The following is a 27452-nucleotide window of genomic DNA, read 5'->3' as shown; positions in this document are numbered from 1 at the left end:
TATATATATATACTCCCTAGGTCGTAAGTCACCCCAAAAATCACAAGCAATTTGAATTATTATATATATTTAAGAATTATTTAGGATATTTTGAATATTTTAGAAATAAATAATTTTATATTACAATTCGGTAAAAATAAAAGGCAAAGACTCAACCAACTGTAAAGAAGATTCAATACAAAAAAAGTCAAAATTTCTTTAAAAACAGTGATGTTTTGGCCAACTATAAGGCCTTCATCAGACATCTTATTTTTAAATATTGAAGAATATATTTTGCATATTTTATTTTATAGGCTATATTTAGAATATATTTTGAATCTATATTACTTAAGTGTGCGTCTATTGTAAAATAATAATTCAACATGTCTGTTTCCAGGTAGCAAACAGGAAATATAATTAAAATGAACTGAAATTCAAAGAAAACCATGCAAACCTAATAAGTGCAATTTTTTTTACAAGAAAAAGGAAAGTTGATTAATAATGTTTTGAAGTTGGAAGGTTTTATAGGCCTTTACAAGTAGATTGATAGATTTTTGGACACTTCATTTCCCAGAATGCATTGAATGTGTTACTTATTTAATTATTTATTTATTATTTCATTTAATTTCCGGTTAAGCTTCCTGTGTGTTGTAGCCTATTCAGTTCAATTTTCAGTGAATTGAAAGGGCATCAGCTGTGTGGATGATTTATGCACTTTACAGCTTAAATGAAGTATTGAAGCTGCACATCTGAATGTTTTAGCCCATAGATGTCCACTGTCAGTTCATTACTACACACATGATTTTTATATGAACTGAAAAACAAACCAGTTTTTTTTCTGTGATAATTAACATTATGCCATAAATGCTATTAATTAATCTGAATGAGTTTGAACTCATAATGTTTCTCTAATTGCCCAGCAGCCTTAGTGAACGCACACAACACTGAAAAAATGAGCGTGTGTGTCACTGACAAAACTCTTTCAAAGCAGTTACTCATCCAGTGACTAGTTCTTCATCAGAAGTGCACATATATAGTTTCTGACTGGGATCTTAGAAACACAACGCTGAAAGTCTGGTTTTCAGATCCTGTGACTTGTCCTTCCTCTGTGATGCTGCTCTCAATCCTCTCTGTTTCCTCCCTCTTTTCTTTCTTTTCTCTTTCTCTGGCTCTCAGTCTCCTGTTAGCACTCAGGCGATTCGTCCCGCTCCTGCAGCTCAAACTAAACTGGTCCAGTTTAGTTCACCGAGCGCTTCGGCCCAGACCAGCACCGCAGCTGGCCCCGCTGTGAGCATCTGCCCTGTCCCATCCTCTCTCTCTCTCTCTCTCTCTCTCTCTCTCTCTCTCTCTCTCTCTCTCTCTCTCTCTCTCTCTCTCTCTCTCTCTCTCTCTCTCTCTCTCTCTCTCTCTCTCTCTCTCTCTCTCTCTCTCTCTCTCTCTCTCTCTCTCTCTCTCTCTCTCTCTCTCTCTCTCTCTCTCTCTCTCTCTCTCTCTCTCTCTCTCTCTCAGTTTCCCACTCATCAGCATCAGTTGTTTTATGTTTATGTAAGCTTTAAGATGATAGAAATGTCAGCTGTATATTACCATAGAGCTTCAGAGGAGAATTTAATATTCAGTCACTCAAGGCTGTGTATTATAGCAATTTTAAAATTAAGATTTAAAGGGTTACTCCACCCCAAAATGAACATTTTGTCATTAATCACTTACCCCCACGTCGTTCCAAACCCGTAAAAGCTTTGTTCGTCTTCGGAACACAATTTAAGATATTTTGGATAAAAACCGGGAGGCTCGTGACTGTCCCATTGACTGCCAAGTAAATAACACTGTCAAGGTCCAGAAAAGTATGAAAGACATCGTCAAAATAGTCCATCTGCCATCAGTGGTTCAATCTGAATTTTATGAGCGACGAGAACACTTTTTGTGCGCAAAGAAAACAAAATATCGACTTTATTAAACTTTTTCTTCTCCTCCGTGACACTTCCTGCAAGCGACTTCCGTGTTCTCTGTCTGTACGCTGGCCTCTACGTTTACGTTTACGTTTAGCCGTGACCTGCTAACGTAGAGGCGTTAAAAAAAAAGAGCCTGAGCAAACCTAAAAACAGACTTAAAAAAAAATATATATATATAAAAAAATAAAATAAGAGAAAAAAGCTTTAAAATAAACGAAAACAACTGAAAATCAACATATAAACTGACATTTTTTAAATTGGTTCCCTCAATAAGCATCATTTTATCTAAGAGCCAGGATTCACACGGTCTTGGAAAACCTGAATATATGAAGGAATTTTTTTTATAAGTGTGATTCAGGGTTCCCTTTCATGGGAACTTCAACAACGAGTTGGTGTTTTTTCAATGTATGCTTCAGATATGGGTCACGACGAGGCGTTCCCCATAGCGACCCCTAGAGGACGCAGTGTCTCGTTCCCTACTCAGGGAACCATGGTTACATAAGTAACCTGAGACGTTATTATCATTAACTAAAGCTAAAAAAAATGGATTTAATTACTTGAAATAAAATAAACGTTTAACTGAAATAAAATAAAATATAAAACAATGAAGCTTATTTTATTTCAGCCAGTTGCCAAGGCAACATTTACTAAAATAGTAAAAAGTACTAAAATAACTAAAACGAAATAAAATAAAACTAATAAGTTATAAAGGGGTCATATGACATTGCTAAAAATAACATTATTTTGTGTATTTGGTGTAATGCAATTTGTTTACACTGTTTAAGGTAAAAAAACCACATTATTTTCCACATACTGTACATTATTGTTTCTCCTCTATGTTCCGCCTTTCTGAAACGCGTAGATTTTTACAAAGCTCCTCGTCTGAAAAGCGAGGTGTACGCTGATTGGCCAGCTGTCCAGTGCGTTGTGATTGGCCGAATACCTCAAGCGTGTGATGGAAATGTTATGCCCCTTACCATATTTGGAAACACACAGCGCCTCCACGACGTGGCGGCGGTGGCTACAATACTACAGCAAGAATGAAAGTTATGTATACATTTGGGCGGTGTTATGCAGATCTTTCCATACAGTGACGTCGATTTTTGGGGGATTGTTTGAATGAGGTGTTTTAGGAAGGTGTGGATGAGTCTTAACTTTTATAAAGAATATCTCTTTGGGTTTGAGACTGTAATCTTTGCGACTTTACGGATCTTATATATGCACGAACAGCTTGTAACACTCCAAAGACAAAGGAAAACATGAGATTGCATCATATGATCCCTTTAACTAAAATGAAAGTGAAAACAGAAAATCTAAAAATACAATCTAATTCAAAACAATAACAAAAACTATGTGTGTGTGTATATATTATATATATATATATATACACACACACACACACACACACACATTTTTCACACACATTTTTTTAGTTATGTAAAGCTCTAAAATATTTTATTTGGCAGGAATATAAAATCATTAAAAAAATCATAAAAAATAGTTGATATTTCTGGAATTATGTTGTTTGATTATTTTAATGATTTATTATTATTTTAATGATTTATTATTATTTTATTTAATTATTTAAATATATTGACACTGCTAGTTTCTGTAAATATAAAAGTTTGAAAATAAGCAGCTTTATCATTACAGCAAAAGCACCAGAAATATTTTGGTCAAAAAGTACAAAATGTTGCGGTAATAGATCTAGTCCGGTCAATATTTGTGTGAGCACTGTATGGACTAATCAACAACCAAAACCAGAACTATATGCATTGTAATCTGATTGAAATGAATGTGTTTGGAGTGTTGTGCTTTTAAATCTACTCCTGCACTCTTGTGCTTATCTATAAAGTTGTGTTTTATTAGATTTCTTACATAAAGACAAAGAACAGACAGTAAAAACTCAGCATGGCTGTAAGAGATGGAGAGCGAGCGCCTCAGGAGCAAACCAAGTGAACTGTGAGTTCTCAGGTGCTCTGAGTTCTCTCTCCCTCTCTCTCTCTCTCTCTCTCTCTCTCGCTCTCTCTCTCTCTCGGCTCCTGTCGTCCCCCGCTCTCTCGGGACACGTGATGTGACAGGGCGCGCTGTGGCCTTCTCTCCTGTTCTCTGTGGCCTTGCTGGCAGGCAGACGTCAGCTTGTGTTTATCTCCGTGTCTCTGCTCCTTCCTCCTCTAGAAGGCCCCCGTGGCAGCTGCCGTGGCAGTGACAGCTCCCCAGCAGGTCCAGCCAGCCTTGGGCCCCCAGGGGCCCCTCACTCAGATGCCACTGGCCCCACAGAGCGCAGCCGCCCCAGCCCCCGGAGTTCCGCTTGTCTCCCAGGTCTGTATGCCCTCCTGTATCGAAGCCTGCAAGTTTCTCTCTCTCTTTATCTATTCTTTTTCTCAGCTCAAGTGAGTGACTGTTGGACCCCTCAAGCCTCCCTGGTTAACTGTCAGGACTTGGTTAAGCTCCATCCGAACCACACACACACACACACACACACACACACAGCTGCCAGCACGTTCATGTATAGACAAACAAACACACATGTGGCAGTGCCAGTCTATAGACATCTGGGCATCACATCTGCACGCAAACACAGACATGCATGTTCACATACACTACCATACAAAAGTTTGCGGCTGGTATGATTTTTTTTAATGTTTTTGAAAGCTGCTCAACAAGGCTGCATTTAGTTGATCAAAAATAACAGTAAGATGTGAAATGTTATTACTATTTAAAATAACTGTTTGCTATGTCAATATATTGTAAAATGTCATTTATTCCTTTTATTCAAAGCTGTATTTTCAGCATCATTACTCCAGTCTTCAGTGCTTCATATTTCTGTGGAAACTGTGATACATTTTATTTTTAGGATTCTTTGATGAATAGAAAGTAAAAAAAAAACCCAGCTTTTATTTGAAATAGAAATCATTTGTAGCATTTTATAGTGTATTACCAGGTGAATATCACAAACATGTCAAGAACATGTATGGGTCATGTTTATCCCCTAAATAAAAAAATATTAAATAATAATAAAACCGTTGAAATTTTGTTGTATGCATTTGTCATTTTTATTTAATCTCTTTATTTTAAAAATGTGTATAGGTAGTATTTATAAAGTTTTAGCTTTTAGTTTTGGATCTGTTTTTAGTTGTTTTAATACTACAACTGATTGCTTCTGTTGTCCTCATTTGTAAGTCGCTTTGGATAAAAGCGTCTGCTAAATGACTAAATAAATAAATAAAATAAAATAAATAAATTATGGCCGGTGACAGAAGAAAATGCAAACATGAGCCAGATGTTTTCTGTTTTCTGACAGGTGTTTTACTGCATCCAAACAGAGACAGAAAATTACAGATTTTGTGGGGGAAAAAAGTATAACATTTTCTTTGACATTAAATGGAGTGTTGGAACACAGTTTTCTATTCCTTCGTAGATTGTAAGTTAAATGATACATTTGTTATATTTTTTTGTCGAAACTTTTGTCATTATTCTGTTATTTTGATAAGTGTATTAAAGCTGGTACATATATAATTTGAAAAATCTTCATTCTTATTTTGTGAAAAAAAAAACCTTAAGAAAAGCTTTTATTGATATTTTTAAACTCTGCATCATCAAACCAGCTAATATTAGTCCTCTTTTGCAAATCGTCAGAAATTTGCAGGGCTGTGTTTTGAAAATGAAATTTGCCTCATGTAAGATCAAAGGTTAATTCATTTTCATCCTGCACTAATCATCTCCTCTTCCTGTAGTTGAAGTTTGTTTGAAGTTTGAAGTTTATTTACTTTTATGCTTGCTTAGCAATACCGAGATTGAATTATAGCAGAAAGTACACTGAAAGATAAAATTGCAAGAAAAAACATAAAATACAAAAACATAAAAACAACATTTTCAAAACATATTCAATAATACTATTCCAAACAATAATAAAAGATATACATTTGCACATATATATATATACATATACGTCTGTCCATACATAAACAAAATATACATCCATTCACACACGCACATAAACATAAAAAGTTTTGAAACATACAAGTGCAACTGCAAAAAGGACCCTAAGCATCCACATTACATTCATTGAACAGTCTAATACCAAAAGGAACGGTAGAACTAGCATAATGTTAGTAGTTTGCATGTTTTTTTCCACTGTACACGTTCAAATCCATCTGATCATCTGCTGTCGCTGCTCTCAGGACGCGAAGATCGATCCGGAGGAGTTCACCAGCCGCCTACAGTCCGAGCTGAAGTCGTCTCCGCAGCCGTACCTGGTCCCTTTCCTGAAGGTACGTTAACACACGCGAGTCCTCCTCCTCTCGTTCCTCACGGTCAGTAGCCGGCAGGCGTGTCCAGCCAGGCACAATACGTGTCACGTGCCGCCCGGTCTGAACTGACACGCCAATGCAGCCGCACTGTCATGCGATGTTAGTTCGCTTATGTCAAAATCCTCCAGAAATAGCCATCGGCAGCCCGCGGTGTCCTCAAGGGGCCTGGGATCTCAGCGAGATGTCTTTGATTACTGAGGTTAATGATCTTTGTCGGACTGTTCGGCCTCTATGAGGAAAAAATGACAGTTCACACACTGGAAATTGAATTGAAATGAAACATATGAGATGCTTTTATTATTGTGAGTGATTCAGGTAGCACAAACCCTTTACTGTAATATAGTTTTCTATAATTATTTCACAAATGCTTATAGATCATTAAAATATATATTTTTAAATGGTTATAGATCATAAAAAGTGTTGGTAATAATTTACAATAAGGTCTTTTTGGTTAACATTAGTTAATGCATTAACTAATATGAACTAACAACGAACAATATATTTTTTACAGCATTTATTACTCTTTTTAATGTTAGTTAATACAAATATTTATGTTCATGTTCATTCACAGTACATAAACTAAAAGTAAAAACAAATAAAATAAAATAAAAGATACAACGTTACATTTTAATAATGGATTAATACATTTTGAAATTAATATTAATTAACATTAATAAATGCTATTTAATTAATGTTAATTTTTAACTAATATAGTTAATGTTAACAAATGAAACCAGCATTGTAAAGTGTTACCAAAGTTTTATATATTGTTCTCTCCCTGTGTGTGTGTGTGTGTGTGTGTGTGTGTGTGTGTGTCTTGATCTTGTAGTGTAACCCTTTCATTGCTGTAACCCTTAAATCCAGACTGCCAGAGGGTTACTGTAAATGCATTACTGTAAATGGGTGGCTTTTGCACTGATGGCTTGGGCCCGTCAACGCTGCTTGCAGCATTAATTGAAATCTGTAGACACAAATAGACAAAGTAACACTTAAATTTGTATTTTGGATGATTTCTTTTTGAAAGAAGACATGTTATAGAAGCAAAATGTTAGGGTTAGGGTGAATGAAAAAAATGAAAAACAATGGTTTTGCCTGTAGTGTCTTACCTTAAATGTGCAGAAATAGTATAAATAAACAGAATAATTGGCTCCAGTCTGTTGAATTATTGAAAAATGGCTGCATTACCACCTCGGGTGTGCCTTATTTTTCCATAATACAATGGCCTCCATATGTAGTCCCAGTATACCGGAATCTAGACAAATGGTGGTGAGAAACTAACCCTAACCCGTTACGCACAAATACACAGGTTCCAATGAGCTTGTGATATATTGGATTTGATATCTTCAGTGGGCAAATACTCGACTCAGCAGTTGATTCTGAATTGGAATCGACTCACATAATATCAGGTGTACATTAGTGGATGTTTATCACATTTGCTGCATTAAATGCTACATGCTTTACATATATATTGTTTATGGATGACCATCTAAATGTTTACTTTGGGACTAACTCTGTGTTTGTGTGCATGCATGTGTGTGTTTGTGTTTGTAGAAAAGTCTCCCTGCGTTGCGTCTGTCTCTCCTGAACAGCCAGCAGTCTCTCACTCAGCCTCTGCAGCCCAACAAAACCAGCGTGACGCCGGTCCAGACGGGTGTCAGTGTGCGTCCGCACCAGCCCAACAGCACCACCGTACTGCCACAGGTATGAGCTGGTCTCTCATCCTCTCAAATATGCTCCACTTGTCTCTTTTTCATTCATACAGTTCGGCAGAAACAATATATAACCACACCATAACTAGTATCTGATATCGAACATATGATATGTTTATTTAAAGAAGAAGATTTTTAATACATTCTATATTATAAACATCTGAAAGGTGCTTTCTAAACATTCATTTAACATCAGACAGGAAATGTTCTAAAGACATACTGTACACGCCCTAAAAACACCCTAAAATCCAGATGCATCAGATAGAAGTTTCCGTGATGTACATCTTGCACTTATATGAATAAGAGAGTTTGAACTCAAAACTCCCGCTTTAGTCACCCAGAACTTTTATTGAAACCAAGTAGTCTCATTCCAAAATCATAATCCATGTCCTTATTAACATATGTCCGCACATATTTGCATATCATGCTTATTCTTATTCATGCTTAAACTTGCTTCAAGCCATTGTTACTTATTTTACGTCCAAAGAGTTTTTTTTTTTTTTTTTTTTTCAAATTAAACATGTCATGTACTTGGCTGTTTAATTGATATATTAAATGTTTTTGAATTTTTAAATAATTTATTTGATGATTTTGAAAGTCTTTTCTGCTCACCAAGGCTGCATTTATTTGATGAAAAATACAAAGAAAAAACAGTGAAATATTATTACATTTTAAAATAACTTTTCTATTATAATGAGTTGTAAAATGTAATTTATTGCTGTGATGCGCAGCTGAATTTTCAGCATCATTACTCCAGTCTTCAGTGTCACATGATCTTCAGAAATCATTCTAATATGCTGATTTGCTGCTCAAGAAACATTTCTGATTATTATCAATGTTAAAAAAAACAGTTGTGCTTCTTCATATTTTTATGGAAACTGTGAAATGTAATGCTTTGATCAACTGAATGCATGTTGCTGAAAACGAATTTCTTGAATTTTCTTTAATTTAATTTTCTTTAATTTTTTTAATGGGGTCAAATGACCCCAAACATTTAACCATTAGTTCAAAAGGTTGAAAAACACAGATATAATTGTTAAAAAGCTATATTGTCCAGCCCAGAGTGTAACATGTGTTGATAGTATTGAATATTGACTATGAGTTTGTCTCTTCCTGTAATGGCTCAGTCTGTGTAGCCGTTCTGAAGTTTTCCGTATCTCCCCGAGGTTTGCAGGCTCTGAGCTGTAATGTAGAGACAGTGTGTCCGGGCACAAGAAAACAAGTCAGAGAAATATGCAGGCGGAGGGAAAGTGGAATGGATGGATGGGATTTGCTCAGGGCGGCTCTGAGGGACTCACGGGGGACGGAAGCGTCTCTATTAGTGTTGTTCCTGTTTTCTGCCCCTCTCCTCACTTTGTCACTACATGTGCTTGGGAAAAATTCAGCCTGTGTGTTTCAGACCACACCTAGATGTGCATTTTATTAATCACCTTCATGACAACATGGTGAAATCATTTTAAATTCTGTGAATAAAGGACCTACATTTTAAACCTACATAAAATTAAATAGACTATTTAAATACACGTTCTTAGTCTTATTATGCACGTTACAAATATGTCACATTAACCCCATAAAGCCTGAAATATGAAGTAATAGTGAGAAACATCCAATTGTTTGAAACAGAACAGTTGAACCTATCATATTTGATCCATCAGGTTTTTATGGCTCATATAGTATGATATAGTGAAAACTTCAAAATTAAAAATTAAACAGCTGTTTTATTCAGAGGCCCAAACTGAGCAAAAAAGATGCTGATATTTATATGGCCAAAAAGTTGATGTAAAGGATGATGCTTGCGATATAAATCAATGAGATCTTTATAACAGTATAGCTGATACTTACATAAAATTATATAAATATTAGTCGTCACTCTGTATCCCCAATAATATCTCTATATAATAATATATAATGTAAGATGAGATTTAAATGCTTACTTTGATGATCAAAACATACACTCTCAGAAAAAAAGGTACAAAAGTTGTCACTGGGGCGGTCCTTTTCAAAAGGCACACCTCTGTACCCAAAGAGTCCCTATCGGTACCTTAAAGGTACATATTAGTACCTAAAAGGTACAAAAGTGTACCTTTTGAAAAGGTACCACCCCAGTGACAGCTTTTGTACCTTTTTTTTTCTGACAGTGTATAATGCAAGGCCACACAGTGATGATTGAGAGATGAATAAATAAACGTTCCTCAGAAGATGTGAGATGCTTGTGAAGATCATTCCTCCGCTGAGGAACAGTGAAAGTAAAGCTTCTGGAAACAAACGCTCCTCAAAAGATCCTGATGATCAGATTTGAGACGCACTGATTTTTCTAGAAAATGATTGATGGAGAATCAAGTAAAGCCGAGCTGCTTCAGTCTAGTAAGTGTTTATCTGGAAATATTACTTGCATCTTACGTTTTCTGGATAAAAATCAGATTTGACAGCAAAAAGACACGTGAAGCACGAGCTGAAGGTGGATGGTGTACAATTATATTAATAAATAATAAACTAGCAATTACTTGCATCTTACGTTTTCTGGATAAAAATCAGATTTGACAGCAAAAAGACACGTGAAGCACGAGCTGTACTGTATGTGTGTGTCTTTATATATATACATAATAAATATACACAGTACACACACATATATTATGTAAACAAAACCTATATTTTGGATGCGATTAATTGCGATTAATCGTTGTCCATTACTAAATGTAATATATCAAATATTAAATCTGAGGATGCTGATGCATGTCTATATGTGCCAAACTGACTGATTGACTCGCTGTAGACTGTAAGACTGTTCAGTAACTCTTGTATGTTTGTAGGGTATCAAGAGGGCAGTGGGTCCTGGAGGTCAGATACGGATGCCTGTGGTCATAACACAGATGGTGCGAGCGACAGGTGAGCAAACACAGATGACCTTCACATCTAACAATCATTCATTCATTCATTCATTCATTCATTCATTCATCATCTTTGCATGAAACTCCTGCCGTCTGATCACACACACACACACATACAGGTGTGCACACACAGATTTGATCTGAGTCTTTCTGTTCCTGTCCATCATAGTCTGATCTCTTATATTTTAGCCCTTAAAGTGGATTTTCAGGGGGGAAGTTTCTAAAAATACTGTCTCCTGTAGCTGTGGGCTAAGAACATGCCTCTTATCACGTTCAAATGCACCCTGCCAGTCACTGTGTGTGTGTGTCGACACATTGAGGAGTGTATAGAGACAGACTGAGAGAAAGATATAAAAAAACAGAGAGATGCATGCAGACAAAAGCAGAGAATCAGTAAAAATGGCAGCTCGCCCTGTTGTTCTGTCTCTTTTCGGGTGCATCTCATGAAACCGGTCAAGAAAATGCCCGGGTCATATTTCACCATAAAGTCAATTTGAAAAATTGAGGAATTAATATTTATTATTAATTTCTTTGGTTGCATTTTACTTGAAGCTTTTCTATATAATGCAGTATTTTTAATGCATTAATTATGCACCCTATAATAATTGTAACCATAGTTATAATACATTATACTACGTATCGATTCAATGCATTAAAACACAACAAACAACATATTTCAGGTATAGTAAGGAATCTGCAAATATTCTAATGCATTTTAATCTTGGTTGCAATTATTTATGAAATGAATACCTATATAATGCATTATACATAAAGAGTTCAAGTAAAGTGTTGGCATTATTTGATTTATTATTAATTATTTTTATTTTTATTTGAAAGGAAATAAAGCCTGTGTCTATTGTGACACTATTTTCATGACAATTAAACACATTTCCTTCTAACAAACCCCCCCCCCCCCTCATTTTTATTATTGTAATGCAATAAATGTTACATTATTTATTTTATAATTTTGTAATTTATACTCTATAGATTTAAAATCAACATAATTTATAGATATAATAATAATATATATGATTTAATTTATAGATTTATTTGTTTTATTGGCTTTATTTTTTGATCATGTAATTTAATACATTTTTACAGTCTAAATTACTCATTTACAGTAATGACCTCAATCTATAATAAGAAAAAAGTGAGTTACAAAAACTATCCAGAGACATTACAGTAATGAGACTTTTGTGGTCAAATGTGTCTAATTGTCAAGAAAATAATGTCACAATGCGAGAAATCGTAATGTTTCTAAAACAGGCTTCATTAGTTTTCTGCAAAATAATGTGAAACGAGTCTGAGCAGAGCTGGTTGAGGTGTGATGAAAATAGGTGTGTATGTTCATGATAATGCTGTCTTGTCTTTTCCCAGGTGCTTTAGGGAAGCCTGCGGCGATCCAGACGGGCAAAAGCCCTGCGGGTGTCACCATACAGCTCTCAGGAAACCAGAAAAACAAGCTGAATGACCCGGGGGGAGGCTCCTTCAGGTACGGGGTGTGAGCTGTAATACCGGCCGCTGACACACGGGAGCAGCGTTTCACCAGCAGGCCCTCATCCTCCTGATGCTTTCTTTTCTTTCTTGTTTGCTCGAAACTGTGGCTCAGAACCTCAGCCAGACCGAACACATGAGAGTGCTTAACATGAAATAACTCATGGCTTTAGTGTCTGGTTAACCGGACGGTGCTTTCTGGTCATTTCAAAACAAGCTAAAATAACTTAAAATGAACACAGCATTAAAGTAATTACAATATTTGTAATATTTAAATAGAATTATAATGGAATTTAATATTTATATATGTGTAAATATAATAAAATATAAATAATATAAGTATATATATATATATATGTATATGTATATGTGTGTGTGTGTGATTAGTAATATGCATTGCTAAAGACTTCATTTGGACAACTTTAAAGATGATTTTCTCAATATTTAGATTTTTTTGCACCCTCAGATTCCAGATTTTCAAATAGTTGTATCTCAGCCAAATATTATCCTATCCTAACAAACCACACATCAATGGAAAGCTTATTCATTCATTCATAAATCTCAATTAAAAAAAAAAGTTTTGTGGTCCAGGGTCACATATATAAGTATATTAAGTAAAAAAAAACAAAAACGTCTATTTAGTATTTTGTATATTATATTTCATTTACCGAAAAGGATTTATTAATATTTTTATTTTGTCAACAGTAACAACACTGTTTTGTATAAATTTTGAATATAAAATATGATTAAGTAGTTTATGAATAGTTCATCTCTTTTTTTTTTCTCAGTATAACTTTGCTGTCTTGGTATTCATTCATACATTATGGCTTTACAGTAAGACCTATAGTATTTGGCGGAAACTGTGGTTATCATGATAAATTGCATGATAGCTTCAGTGTTTATGAGACAAAGATATTGCGCAAATATGAGAATTTGTATTTGTTTTTGTGTTTGAATGTTGCAGTATCATATAAACAGGCTTTAGTTCTGTTCCAAACTGAATTTAAAGTTACTGTACTGATGCAACATGATGCAGCCTTCCAAAACAACTTGTTTTGGCCAAATCCGCAGGTATCCTAATGATAAATTTCTCACTTCTAAGAGCCTCGAATGTAATCAAGTGCTGGTTGAACTTGATTGGAATCAGTTGTGAATCATGTGAGCAGCACTATTTGTTGCTGCCTATGTAGGGCGTTTGATTTCAGGTTAACTGCCTATGTAGAGTGTGAACAGTGAGGGTTTAAGAGAGCCGTTTTGTGTGTGTGTGTGTGTGTGTGTCACAGGTCACAGAGTTCTCCGCTCTCTCTCTCTCTCTCTCTGCTCAGGGCTTCAGCCGCAGGCGCTGATTGATAAACCAATAAATCTTTAGCAGTGTAGCTAATTAAGCTGTCAGGTTTATATATATTTAGTTTACATTTTAGTTTAGGTTTTAGCATGTTTATGCACTTTTGCCATTTTTATTAGTTTTTTTATATTTAAATATATAATATTATTATATTGTATTTTATTATTATCATATTGTATTATTATATTATGTTTTATTATATTTTTATTGCTTATTTAATTTCATTTAACAAACACACTAAAACTTAATCTAAAATTAAAATGCAAACTGAAAAGACAAAAATATGAATTAATTATATTAAATATCGAAATATTTACCTTTAATTTTTTTTTGTATTTGAAGTATTTTAACTTCAATTTAAAATAGACTTTTCAATTAGCTGTAATTAGAAATGTACATTTTCATTTTATATTTATATTTTATTTCATTTTTTTTTTACTTAATTTTATTTACCAACTATGTATTAATAGTTTTAGTCAACAATAACAGCACTGAATATTTTTTTTTATGAATATTGAATATTTTGTGTTATAATTAAGTTAACAATTGATTATACAAGCAATATGTTTAAATTATTATGTTGATTTTGATTGTCGTTTCCAGTGCTTCATGAAATAAGCAGACCATTTGATTCACTCAGTACTTTTTCTTCTTGAAGAAAAGATTCACTCAGTACTTTTTCTGGTTAAAAATGATTAACTACTTCAAGATCAAGTATTTCAAATACTTATATTTGCTTCAAATGAACATTTTAATTAGATGGCTGGTGTGGTTAAAGGCATAAAACTAATCATTCAATATTTTTTGAAAATCTTTACAGTGAAAATAAAGGGGCAAAATACTTTAAAAAGAAAAACACATAATAAAATAAAATACTTAAAAAAAAAAAAAAACCTCATGTTCTTCACAGTTTTGGCGGGAACTTTAGTTACCATGGTAACTTTTTTGTAAAGGGAAGCTGAATGGGACCGATCATTTATGACAGAAGAAAGATGAATGTGACACACTAATAATACTCCTGACTTCTACAGCAAACTCTTGAGTTGCTCTCCTTCATTTCTCTGCTGTGTGGCGGCAGCTAGGCTAACATGCTAACTCTGCGCAGTGCTAATGGCCTCTGTCAGCTCCTGCCGCGGTGTCAGGACTCATAGACACCCTGGCCAGTCTGGGAGAGGCTCTGGCAGGGGGCGGTGGGGCTGTACGCACACACGGGCGCGAGATGCCAGGGGGTCAATGTCAGAAACAGAGGTACAGACGCGGACGTAAATGAAAGCGGAGCGGAGTGAACTTTGACCTCTGTGATCGGAGCCATGAAGTTTTCAGCAGTGCTGCGGGTGCAGGAAACTCCGCCGCTAATGTGCCGTAATTAGGACACTGTTACCAAGGCAACGGGGAAAAAGGGAGAGAAATGATTGGGTGGAAAAGCTGCCAGTCACACTGATGGAATGCCATGCTTGCCTAATAACGTTAACATATGCTAGTATAGTGTTTATTTATATTTTGAATTAGCTTTTATTTTTTTAATTCAATTAATTTGAATAATTAATTTGTTTTTTATTAGTTAATTTTTATTAGTTTAAATTTTTATGTTTCTATTTAGCTGTATTTTTATTTCAGTTTTAATTTGAGTAATTTCAGTACTTCAACTTGCAGTATTATTTTATTATTATTTATATAATATTTATAAGTTTATTAATAGTTTGAATTAGCTTTTATTTGTGTTTTAATTTTAAAGTTTTACTAACTTTTTGTTTTTTCATTTTTATTAGTTTTATTTATTATATTTCTATGTAGCTTTAATTTATTTTTGTTTTAATTTGAGTACTTTTAGTACTTCAGCTTGCAATGTTATTTTATTATTATTTATATACTGTTAATAGTATTTATTCATATTTTGAATGAGCTTTTTTATATTTTCAGCATCATGCATTTTTTCTAATTTCTTGTGCTTTTGTCATTTTTTTATTAGTTTATTTTTTAATATTTATATTTAGCTGTAATTAATTTTTATTTGTTTTAGTTTTAGTCATTTTAGCAGACCTACTTAAACTTTTCATTTCAGTTTATTATCTAATATTTATATTTAATTTAATTTCAGCTTGATTTCAATCACTGGAAGGGATTTTAAACAGTTTTAGTTTTACACTGCGACCGATGGCTCAGTCAGAATGAAAAGCCACCTCTGCTGGAAAAACAAATGATCTAATTAAGTTTAATCTGACTGAACTTTTTGTCTAATTACACAAGGTGGTGCAGATAATCCGTTAAACATTAAATCTGATTTCTTTCATATTCAGTGCACACGTGTCAAGGACAACTGCAGAGATGTTTTTGGAAGAGGAGCTGACATCGAGCTCATATGTTTACACCAGATTCACTGTTTCTAATTCTCGTGTTTTGTTAAGCAAAGTCATCGAAATGAGAAGACAGCTTTCTGGTCATATTTTTAGATAAACTGGAAAGTCAAACACATCAGTAAAGCACCAGTAAATGCTGAGTTTAACTTTTTCAGTCAGCTGACTCTGTGACTTTGTCTAACAGAACTCGCATGCACATTCACGCTCTGCCATTCAAAAACATGTCCATGAACATTTATTTATTTATTTAACATGCACATTCCCATTGTTCATAACACATGTGGTCCACATGGGTAGTTGACAAATATCATATCCAGAAACATTTATTTATTGTTTGTTGGTCTCATGCTTATTCCCATTCTGTTCATAATACATGTGATGCTCATGGGTGAAGCACAAAACATGTCTAGGAACATTTATTATATTTATTTACTTTGTTATTTATTTATTAATTTAATTTAATTTTAATTTTTTATTTGTGTATCTATTTATTTATTTTTGCATACATGCACATTCCCATTCTGTTCAGAATATGTGTATTATGCAAGGATATTTGACAAATAATATATCAGTGAACTTTTATATTTATTTATTTAATTTTTATTTGATATTTAATAAAACATTTTCAATATTTAAAACAATATTTTTTCAAATACCACTAATAGCTAATCAGTTTTTTTTTGTTTTTTTTTTGTAGGTTTGTTCATTTCATGCTGTGGCATCTTTCATTTAATGAAAAAAATGCATGAACAACTTTGATCATAATAATACATTCAAAAAATAATGCATTTTTTTTTCATGTAAACTTCACTGGCTGACCGTAGAATATCAAGTGCTTTGATTTAGTGCTAAACGAATATGCATCATGTTATTATTACTCTGAGTAGCTCTATAATAACGTGCTGTGAGATCAGACTGATGCTTGTCTTGTATTGCAGAGACGATGATGACATCAACGATGTTGCGTCTATGGCTGGTGTGAACCTCAACGAAGAGAGCGCGCGCATTCTAGCGACCAACTCTGATCTGGTGGGAACGCAGATCCGCTCCTGTAAAGACGAGGCCTTTCTGTCTACAGGTCTGTTACACCGGCGTATACTGGAAACAGGTACAGTACCTCCACGACAAACACTCCTCAACCATGTGGCTTGTTTACAGTGCTAAATATATGTGTAGAATTATATAAAAAGCTCTCCCAAGGACACATAAACCCATCTGTGATGATGTGGAGTTATTCTGGAGAGCCTGGAGCTTTGATACCTTCTCTGTTCTTGTGAATGTAGGCCAGTCCACAGTCGCTTTGGGCCACCAGGAGTGTGTCCTTTTTGTTCCACCAAACACTCGCAATCCTGAACGAGGAAATCTCACCCGAATCATACCGGAACGGTGCTTTACATTTCCGGTCTCTGGTGTTTCTAGTTAAATGAACATATTTTCAGAGCTGATAATACAACATTTAGGGCTGTCACGATTTCTCGATTAACTCTCGTGTCGATTAACCGGCAAAATACCGGAAGTGGCACATTCCACGGATGAGAATCCATTAAAAGCATTATCAGAATGTTTTCTAAGACTGCACAAAATATTAAAACCATTTAAAAATCATAATAAAGCATAGTGCTATTGTGAATTCACAAAGGCTGCAATTGAATTAAATGTGGGTTTAATATGCGCTTTATTTATATGCGTGTAGGTTACAGCTCCATTCACAGTAAATGCTGCTCCACACAAACAGTTGGGCTGTAAGTGTAAAAACAATCATCAGGCCGTTGGCACCCTCTGCAAGCATTTGATAGAATACATAATGTACATAAGTTATGATTATATTGTTTTATTACAGTACATTATGTATTTTAACCATTTTGATCAATAAAACCATAAGATTACTTGCTTTTGATATTTGAACCAATTATTATTGCCTCATTGCTATTAGATATGTATTTTAAGTAGTGCTGTCAATCGATTAAAAAAATTAACTGATTAATCGCACATTTTTTCCTGAAATTAATCGCAATTAATCCCACCCAACATTAACATTTTTAAATATACTCTACATTCAATCTTCAAATTAATGTAGAAACAACATCTTTTTTTATTACTGAAGGCAAGAATCATTGATACCAATACTGATGTTTCTATGAAATTGGTCTTTTTTTCCCAAATATTTAACCATTGAATATATCCATTCAACATTACAGTATAATTGAGAGCTATCAATTTGAACATTTATTAGACTTTAAAAAATAACAACTTCTAATTTAAGTGAACTTAAAAAAATCTCCACATAAACCCATTATAATAAATGTCATGTTTACTTGTGCCCTTCAGCAAGTAGGAAATATACAGAAATTGAAAGTTTTCAAACACTAAATTCTAAATTAAATATAGATGAATCCTTAAAGCTACAAAAGTTATTGATTTCCTCGTTTTTCTTTTGTTCTTTGTTGAATAGGCTTCACAGCAGCTGGTTATTAGGTTATTTGGCTGCTATTACTTTAAGAGCTGCCGCTGCTGAACGTGGCGCGGATGTGACACGCACCTGCTGCTGAGGCGAAGTTGGTGCGTGCGTCTGAAAATTCTCCCGTTTGATGTGGTCTTAAAGACATTCTGCATCTAAATAAATGCAATTCTTTTTAAGAAAAAAGAGACAGAAGCAGAGATCGTGAGTGGGGTGGCCAACCATAGCCCCGCCCCTGCATTAACTCCGTTAAATATTGTTAATGCCATTAAACTGGAAAAATTAATGGCCTGCGTTAACACGCTAATTTTGACAGCACTAATTTTAAGTAATTTTAAAGGCTATTGTTTATTTGGGTCTATTTTTATTACCACAAAAAAAAGATCAGATTACTTGATTAATCGTCAGAATAATTGACCGATTAAACAGTCACCAAAATAATCATTAGTGACAGCACTAATAACGTTTTATTTAATTAAAAAGCACATGGCGCTATAGTTTAGTCATTTTATAGTGTCGCAATGATGGTATTTTTGTAGTAACTCACCTGTCATAGTTTAATGAGTGGGTGGATGACATGAAGCGAATACAGAGTTGGAAAAAGAATGCAGAAAGAATACAGAGTTGACATTTAAAAAGATGTTTGTACATAATACACAAAGTATCAGCAACACAGTATTTTAACAAGCCATGATTGTTTTCTTGTCAGTGTTTGACACATAATGCAAAGCATACGCTGCTGGACACGGACAGATTGGCTGGTTCGCAAAACAAGTACTGTACAGGAATTGCTTAAGTTTATTGCTGTTACTGTGGCAGCCAGCAACAGCACAGCTTAGCCCTGTGCACATTTTTATATTTAGTTATACTTAAAAAAAAGTTTCAGTTTAATGAATTCAATCAATCTTTTTACCCTGTCTTAACATGGGTTTCTGTGGAGACTGGAACATGACAGCATTCAAATGGAAGTTAGAATCCATCATGGCGTGCTCATCGGTTACTCAGGAAAAAGGTGGACATCAGAATTGCATTGATCGTTTTTATTGGTGTCCCTAGAATGTTTTATATTTGTGGTTCTGCATCTTTTCAACTGGATCTTAAACAGTTTTCACATTGTTAAAGGGTCACGGCATGAAAATGGTCCGCCCTAGTCAGTCTGTCATGCTGTCGATTACCACAGAGAAATGTTCGACTCATCCTTCTGTTTGTGTAAATAACAAAAAGAAAAGCACTTTGCAATGGCCGCTTGTAATGAAAGCTGAATGTTTGTCCGCCTAGATTTCCATCGTATCCGCATATCTGTCAACACGCTTATTTAACCTGGAACATTCCTCAACATATGACCACCAACATTTATATCCAAACAAATGCTAGAATATACACTACCATTCAAAAGTCTGGGGTTAGGAAGACCTTTTTATGAAAGAAATTAACACTTTGTTTTAAAGCAAAGACTCTGTAAATTGACCAAAAGTGACAGTAAAGACATTTATTATGCTACAAAAGATTTCTATTTCAAAGAAAAGCCGTTTTTTGAACTTTCTATTCATCAAAGAATCCTGAAAAATAAAATGTATCACAGTTTCCACAAAAATGTGAAGAAGCACAACTGTTTTCAACACTGATAATAATCAGAAATGTTTCTTGAGCAGCAAAGCAGCATATTAGAATGATTTCTGAAGGATCATGTGACACTGAAGACTGGAGTAATGATGCTGAAAATTCAGCTTTGATCATGAGAATAAAGTACATTTGAACATATTCACATAGAAACCAGTTGTTTTAAATAATAATAATATTTCACAGTTTTTACTGTATTTTTGATTAAATAAATGTAGCCTTGATGAGCAGAAGAGACTTCTTTCAGAAACATTAAAAATCCGGAAATCCAACCCCAAACTAAATAAAATTTAGTATTAAGCTAATTTTTCGCAATGAGTTTCACATTGAACTAAAATACGATTTCTCTCACAAAATGCAACTATCATTAGATGTAACATTTCCAGACTAGAATCGTATGGCTTGTATGAAGTTCTTTCCTCACAAACTAGTTTAAACTAGATGTATAGCGCTTGTTCTGTCACCCTTGTGTTCGCTACACATTAGATCTCAGTTAAGCGTCAGAAGCTCTAGGGCATCTGTTTTAGCGCGCGTTAGCGTGACCGTCGAGCTGTCGCTGGGAGCGCGGTGTGCGTTAGAAACAAGTAATTCTTCTCAAAGGTGCAGGCGTGTGTGTAGGACGACGAAGCGCCCCCTGCTGGGCCGTGGCGGAGCGGCGGTGTGGTGTGGTGTCGTTGATGGGCTGCTGGAGAGCTCGTAGGTGACAGCGAACCAAGGGAGGCACAAATCCTGCCAGCTCGGCTCAATCTGAGAGAAACTCACACACACAACCTCAATGAAGACGAAGAAGAGAATGATGTATGCTCCCGGCGCCTATTTATACTATGCCAGGCAACGAGTTGGTGTTTTTTCAATGTATGCTTCAGACACGGGTCACGACAAGGCATTCCCCCATAGCAATCCCTAGAGGACGCAGTTCGAAGTTCCCATGAAAGGGAACTCCCGAAAGCCCTGATTCACCCTCAAACACAAAGATCACATCCGTTACACTCGCTCATGCTATTTTAAACAGTTATCCTGTATTTTACTTTTCCTCAACATCAAATCGAAAATTGCAGCCTTTGTATTTTGTGTGTGCATTCTTAGTCCAAACAGTAGAGCATGATGCCAAGGCCATGGGTTCTTTTTGTAAAAACTTAAATGTCAAAAAAAAAAAAAAACATGGGGGGATACAGATAATGCAATGCTGTTTTTTTTTGTGTAAAACCTATATTTCAACAAAAATGCAACTTTAAAGAAAAAAAAACAAGTAGAGCAATGCAGAAAAAATAGTTCATGGATTCAGTTCCTTTGGAATGCATGGGCTAATAATAATAATTTTTTTTTTTTTTGCAAACTTAAATTTGTAACATAAAAAGCCACATCCAAGAACAAAAGATAAATGAGGAAAAAAATAAATGTAATAAAAGTTACAGTTTATTTAAAAATTGTTTTATAAAGCTTTTTAACTGGAGGAGTTTTTTTAAGTGATGATAATAGTAAATGTAAATCTGAAGCACATACAGTTGGGTTTAAACTAAAGGTATCTTGCTTTGTGAATATGGTGTTTACCCATCATACAAATGAAGTTTAAGACATCATCTAACACCTTATATCCACCTTGAATTCAATGCAATGTTAGTCACTCTGGATAAAGAATCTATCAAATGCATAAATGCACATGTATTTACAGTATATGTCGTTTATGCATGTTGCTTTAAGAGGATCAAGCCTGCCAAAAGAAGGCTCCAGCTGCGTCTCGAGTATCTCATGTAAACCGTGTCAGATCAGAGTAATTGTGTAGCAGAACTGACCTGCAGGATGATTTTCGTCTGCAGGGACTGAAACCTGTCCACCGCTGCTCTCTCTTCTGACAGATTGTTTATAGGTGACGGCAAGGAAAAGTTGATTTTGATGCTTCTAAGTTTTAAAACACTGCTAAACCTGCATGAAGGGATTTACAAATCATTTTATTCTCTAAAAGCAGCTTATTTTTTTTATTTTGTAGAACGGAAATTCTTTGTAGAACAGTTCATCTAAATGCTTCATGCTTCTTGTGCTTTTTAAAGAACCGTGGCCTTAAGAAACTCCTCATGTTTTGACATTCCCAAGATTTATTTTTCCCGTTTTTAGAAAAAAATATCTCGTTTGGAGTCATTAAGGGCACTTTCAGCACGTTTAGCGGCTGATTTAAATAATTGGTGTGATTTTCTCAAAATAACAGTGGAAGGAGAACTTATGTTAATAGCAAATTAAAGATGGGGATGTTGTAGATAGAAGCGCTCTGAAGGTTTGCAGCGGTCTTTAGAAACTCTGGTACTAATTATCCTTTAATGTAAAAGTTGTCAACTCGTGTGAAAGAGCTGCTTTTCTCTTCCCCTTTATTTTTTCATAGGAAAGAATAATCACAGATTAAAATGTCAGTCTCAGATTTTTCTCATCAGTATCATTCTAATGAAATGAGATAAGTTCCATTATATCTCAGATGTTTCTCCTAATAAAAATACACCCCGTAATCTTTTATTTTTCTTAAAAATGTCTCAATCTGTGCTCAGATATGCCAAGATCCCAGTATCTGCAATCAAAAGATTTCAATAGGAGCTTAGACATTTCTCATTGGATTGCTCCAGTATCAAATGATCAGCTGCTATCCATGTTCATTTTATAGCTCTGTACATTTACTGTACAGACTTTGTGTCTGTTTTTATGTTTCTTAAGAATTTTTTAGGAGAGACAGAGTTGCTTAAGTCTCTTGAGCTCTTCTGGGTGGTTGGATCAGCTTTGCAGACCTTCCAAACCACAGAGGCTCATCCAAACTCATTTTACTGTAATATCAGGAAATCAGGTTTGAAAACGAGTCACGGGAGTGAGAAAACATCCTCTCCACATATTTGTGTTTTAAATGCAGGTCGTGTCGGTTCATCATAACAACCCTTTGTGGTTTCAACACACATTGGACCTTTTTGTAGAAGATTTATAAGATAGGACAGATGTAATGTTCTCTCGCTGAACTTCCTTCCAAACATCTGCGCGGTGATGTGTTTTGTTTGATTATTGATATTTTCGTAACATCTGCATCTGCGTCTTTCTTGTTTCAGCGAAGAGGTTTGGAGTGACGGACGTACCGCTGGAGGCTGTGAACTTCATCTCTCACGCCACCCAGTCCAGATTACGGACGGTGCTGGAGAAAGTTTCCTCCATTGCCCAGAACCGAATGGACTCGAGTAAGGTACGAGATGTGTGGAAGACATGCTTTAATTTATATATAGTTACTTTTGAAAGTAATATATTGCAATATTGCGTTACTCCCTAAAAAGTAACTACTTAGTACCTAATTAAAGTAACTACTTACTTTTTATGGAAAGTAATGCATTTTTGTAGCACTTTTGTGCTACTTTTTCTCATTTGGGCTGGACTTGCTTGTTTGTTTTTAATATAAAAGTTCTATTTTTGGCAAAGGTAAAAGCTCTTTCATACCAAAAGTAAAATGAATAAGCCTGAGGCTGAAGGAAATGTGCATTCACATTTAATGCATTTCTTCATCAGTTACTTGAAAAAAGTAATTTGATTACGTAACTCGCGTTACTTATCAACAGTGCTTATATATATCCTGTGTTGCTGTAAATAGTTTTCTATAAAGGACACTAATGTCATCCGACAGTCACAAACACACATTATTTAATTTGTCTGCTCACAGCAAAAACTAATCAAACATCATTAACATGAAAATCATTTGCCTGTTCAACACTTTAAACATTTGAAGAGAGAAACTATGATTTATTTAGGAACACGCTACATAAAGTTCTATATGTTAAAATTAGTTATGCATGAAGTTAGGTATTTATTTGTCTGTTTACCGGTGTATACAACACCCTAACAACCATCCAGAACACCCTAGCAGCTGCCTAGTGATGCCCTAGCAATACCATAGCAACCACCTTGTATACCCTAGCAACTGTCTAGCAATACCTAAGAAACCACCCAGAAAGCCCTAGAACGCATCTTGATCACCCTAGCAACCACTTAACAATGCCCTAGAAACCATCTTGAACACCCTAGCAACCACCTAGCAATGTCTTATTAACTATACAGATCTCTTTGTCAGCACCCTATCAACCACCTAGGAACACCATAGCAACCACCCACATCACTATTCCAATACTCAAGAAACCATCCACGTTGCCTAGTGATACCCTGGCAATGCCCTAGCAACCACCTACAGCAGCCTAGAAACCAGTCACATCACTCTAGCTTAGTAACACCTTAGCAACCACCCAGAATGCCCTAGAAACCCTTTGGAACACCCTAGCAATAACCTAGCAATGCACTCAACCATATAGAACTTCTTGGCTACACTCTAGCAACCACCCAGAAAGCCCTAGCAACCATCGAGAATACCCTAGCAACTACCCACATCACCTTGACAACAGCTTGCAACACCCAAGTAACCATCTTGGACATCCTAGCAGGTGCCTAGCAACACTCTAGCAACCACTCACAACAGGCTAGCAATTGCAGTAACCTAGCAACAACCTTGAACACCCTAATCACCGCTTAGCAGTTCCCTAGCAACCAAACAGAACTCCTTAGCAGCACCCTAGCAACAGCCTTGAAAGACCCAAGCAACCAACCAGAATACCCTAGAAACATTCTGAACAACCTAGCAATTCCCTAGCAACCACAAGTCTTGGCAACACCCTAGGATTGACTTAAAGGGTTAGTTCACCCAAAAATTGAAAATTAGCCCATGTTTTACTCACCCTCAATGCATCCTAGGTGTATATGACTTTCTTCTTTCAATCGAATCCAATCGAAGTTATATTAAAAATTGTCCTGGCTCTTTCTAGCTTTGTAATGGCATGGGCGGGTGTTTTTGTTCAACAGTCCAAAAGTAGTCAAATAAAGCGCACGCATCCATAAACGCGCATCACACAGCTCCGGGGGGTGAATAAAGGCCTCCTGCAGCGAATCGATGCGTTTTGATATAAAATATCTATATTTAAAACTATATAAACAGTTTTGTTTAACTTCCACTAACTGTCGACAGAAACAGACAGGTAAACAATTTTAATTTTTGGGTGAACTAACCCTTTAAAATGCCACAGCAGCCACCCAAAACACCCTAGCAACAACCCAAACTGCCATCGAAACCATCTTGAGCACCCTAGCGACCACTTAGCAATGCCCTAGCAAACAGAACTTATGGCAGCACCCTAGCATTGACCCAAAATGCCCCAGCAGCAATCTAAAACACCCTAGCAACATTATAGCAACCACCCAAACTGCCATAGAAACGATCTTGAACACCCTAGCGACCACGTAGCAGTGCCCTAGCAATCACTTGTCTGTCTAACTGGCTGTTTTACTGAAAAACTTGTCTGGTTTGCTGAAGTTTGTCTTGATAAACTTTCTGGTTGTATGTATATTCTATTGTTAGTTCACTTTGCATGTCTGTGCGTGCAGCTTTAATGTTAAAATGTATTAGATATATGCATATTTTTGACTGTTAGCTCATGTTAACACACATAATCGTATTGTAAAGCGCAGCTGAAATCCTGCTGTTGAAGTGCAAACTTTTGGGCACATGAATTACAAAGAGACAGAAGCAGACAGGTAAACAATTCCGTATTCAAACCCACAGCCAGAGAGTCCGACACGCTCTTTCCCCGCATCGCATTAAACACAGTGCTCTTTCAAGAGACTCGCATTAACGGGAACCCAAAACAAACCCACAAAGGAGGAAAAGCAGGTGGCGGAGCGCTTTAAAGGCTGTTTATTTGTGTAAATGGCGAGTAGTTTAGCGGAGAGCAACGCTGTCACGGACGCACGTTTTGTTTTTTTGTTTTTCTGTTTGGTGTGTGTTGTGGCTTTTTTGTTGCATTTGCCGCTCTCCGCGCGCTGCTTTATAAATGAGCCGTACGAGACGCGTCTGTGTGAAGAAACTGACATCAGCAAAAAACAAGAGCGTCCTGAAAGAGGCACGGCTGACTTCATAGCCAACAAAGGACAGGAGAGACGGAGGCAGGGATGAGAGCTTGTCAGAAAATGAAAAGAGGCAGGGGTAGCGCAGGAAGTGCACAAAACATTGAGGTCGCGTTCTGAAGTAAACATGTTTTTTGCGCTCGTCCCGTAAACTTCCGTCTCACCTGCCTAAGAAGAAAGTTTTCATCGTGATTGAGTCATAAACACTCATAAATAAGTTAAACTGTGTATCAAAACTTCTCTTGATCTCTTTCTCTCTGCAGGAAGACGAGTGGTTCGAGCAGTCATCTGATGTGCGCTCACAACTCAAGTTTTTTGAGCAGTTGGAACGAATGGAAAAGCAGAGGAAAGATGAGCGAGAACGAGAGATTCTCCTCAGAGCGGCGAAGGTAATCTGGCACCTCGTATTCTCAGATCCATAAGCATTAATGATGGGATCTCAGCTGCAGAAGAACAGAAATTCTGCACCTTGCTACAAACTGGATACATAAATGGGTTAGATTGCCCACGCTTGTTAATTTAAGTTATTGTATCAACCACAAACCATCTTTGCTTAATAAGCTAAAAAAGTCACTTGTATCAGTTCTAAAATCTATAGACATTTTCTTATTGAAATTGACTAAATATTATGTAAAATGAGTGGCATCATTAAACTGTATTATGTTTATTGACATTCAGTTGTCCATTAGCTATCCTGATCGCAAGATATCAATATCTTCATCGATCATACCAGTCAGACCCATAAACCAATGAACATTAAAAATTCATTCAGCATCAGGATTTCCCAAACTAGGGTTCATGAACTGAATTAAAAAAGGTCAAATTAAAACAAATAAATAATTAAAAAATAAAAACAATCAAATAAAACACCTACAAAAAGTTGTTTTTGTAATATTTAATATTTATTTATTTTTAAAGATTTTATTGGTTTGCCTGCATGTTGTGTAACCATTGACCAACATCAGAGAAACATGTACATGTGAATATACTGATAAATTATAGAAATGTTAACTTAAAATGCTAGGGGGAGTCAATATTTAGGTCAAAATGGCTCATGTGACAAAAAAGTTCGATTAGGTTTTTATAAAACACCAGCCAATAAGATTGTTGAGCCACATGTTGGGTTGGTGTTATTTCAGATATTTTGCATTAATAAATAAATTTGTCATTATCAGATGCCTGAAATTTGCAATAAATCTGGGATTTTCATTGCTTTGTCACCTTCTAGACCAGGGTTATTATAAGTTAACGAAGACTAAAACCTATAAAAAACATTTATTACTTGAAATTAAATAAACTTTTAAATAAAATAAAATAAAATAAAATATAAAAAGCGTATATGTTTCAGCTAGGTGCCAAAGCAACATTTTTCATCTTTA

General features: G+C 35.4%; 1 protein-coding gene across 1 annotated transcript in view; it reads left to right on the top strand.

Annotated features, from left to right (window-relative positions):
- The window catches only part of LOC107659171 (transcription initiation factor TFIID subunit 4-like), a 93295-nt gene that overhangs the window by 11257 nt on the left and 54586 nt on the right, over positions 1 to 27452 (top strand). The window contains exons 3-11 of the mRNA XM_016448015.1: positions 1156 to 1266; positions 4107 to 4250; positions 6113 to 6202; positions 7793 to 7942; positions 10761 to 10836; positions 12216 to 12330; positions 16973 to 17142; positions 23190 to 23320; positions 26337 to 26462. Of these exons, the coding sequence (XP_016303501.1) occupies positions 1156 to 1266; positions 4107 to 4250; positions 6113 to 6202; positions 7793 to 7942; positions 10761 to 10836; positions 12216 to 12330; positions 16973 to 17142; positions 23190 to 23320; positions 26337 to 26462 (1113 nt within the window). The remainder of the gene's footprint in view (positions 1 to 1155; positions 1267 to 4106; positions 4251 to 6112; positions 6203 to 7792; positions 7943 to 10760; positions 10837 to 12215; positions 12331 to 16972; positions 17143 to 23189; positions 23321 to 26336; positions 26463 to 27452) is intronic.

Source organism: Sinocyclocheilus anshuiensis, unplaced genomic scaffold (genome assembly GCF_001515605.1).
Source record: "Sinocyclocheilus anshuiensis isolate Anshui unplaced genomic scaffold, SAMN03320099.WGS_v1.1 scaffold1010, whole genome shotgun sequence".
Lineage (NCBI taxonomy): Eukaryota > Metazoa > Chordata > Actinopteri > Cypriniformes > Cyprinidae > Sinocyclocheilus > Sinocyclocheilus anshuiensis.
The sequence above is the reverse complement of the archived record's forward strand: the minus strand, read 5'-3'. Positions and strand labels throughout refer to the sequence as shown.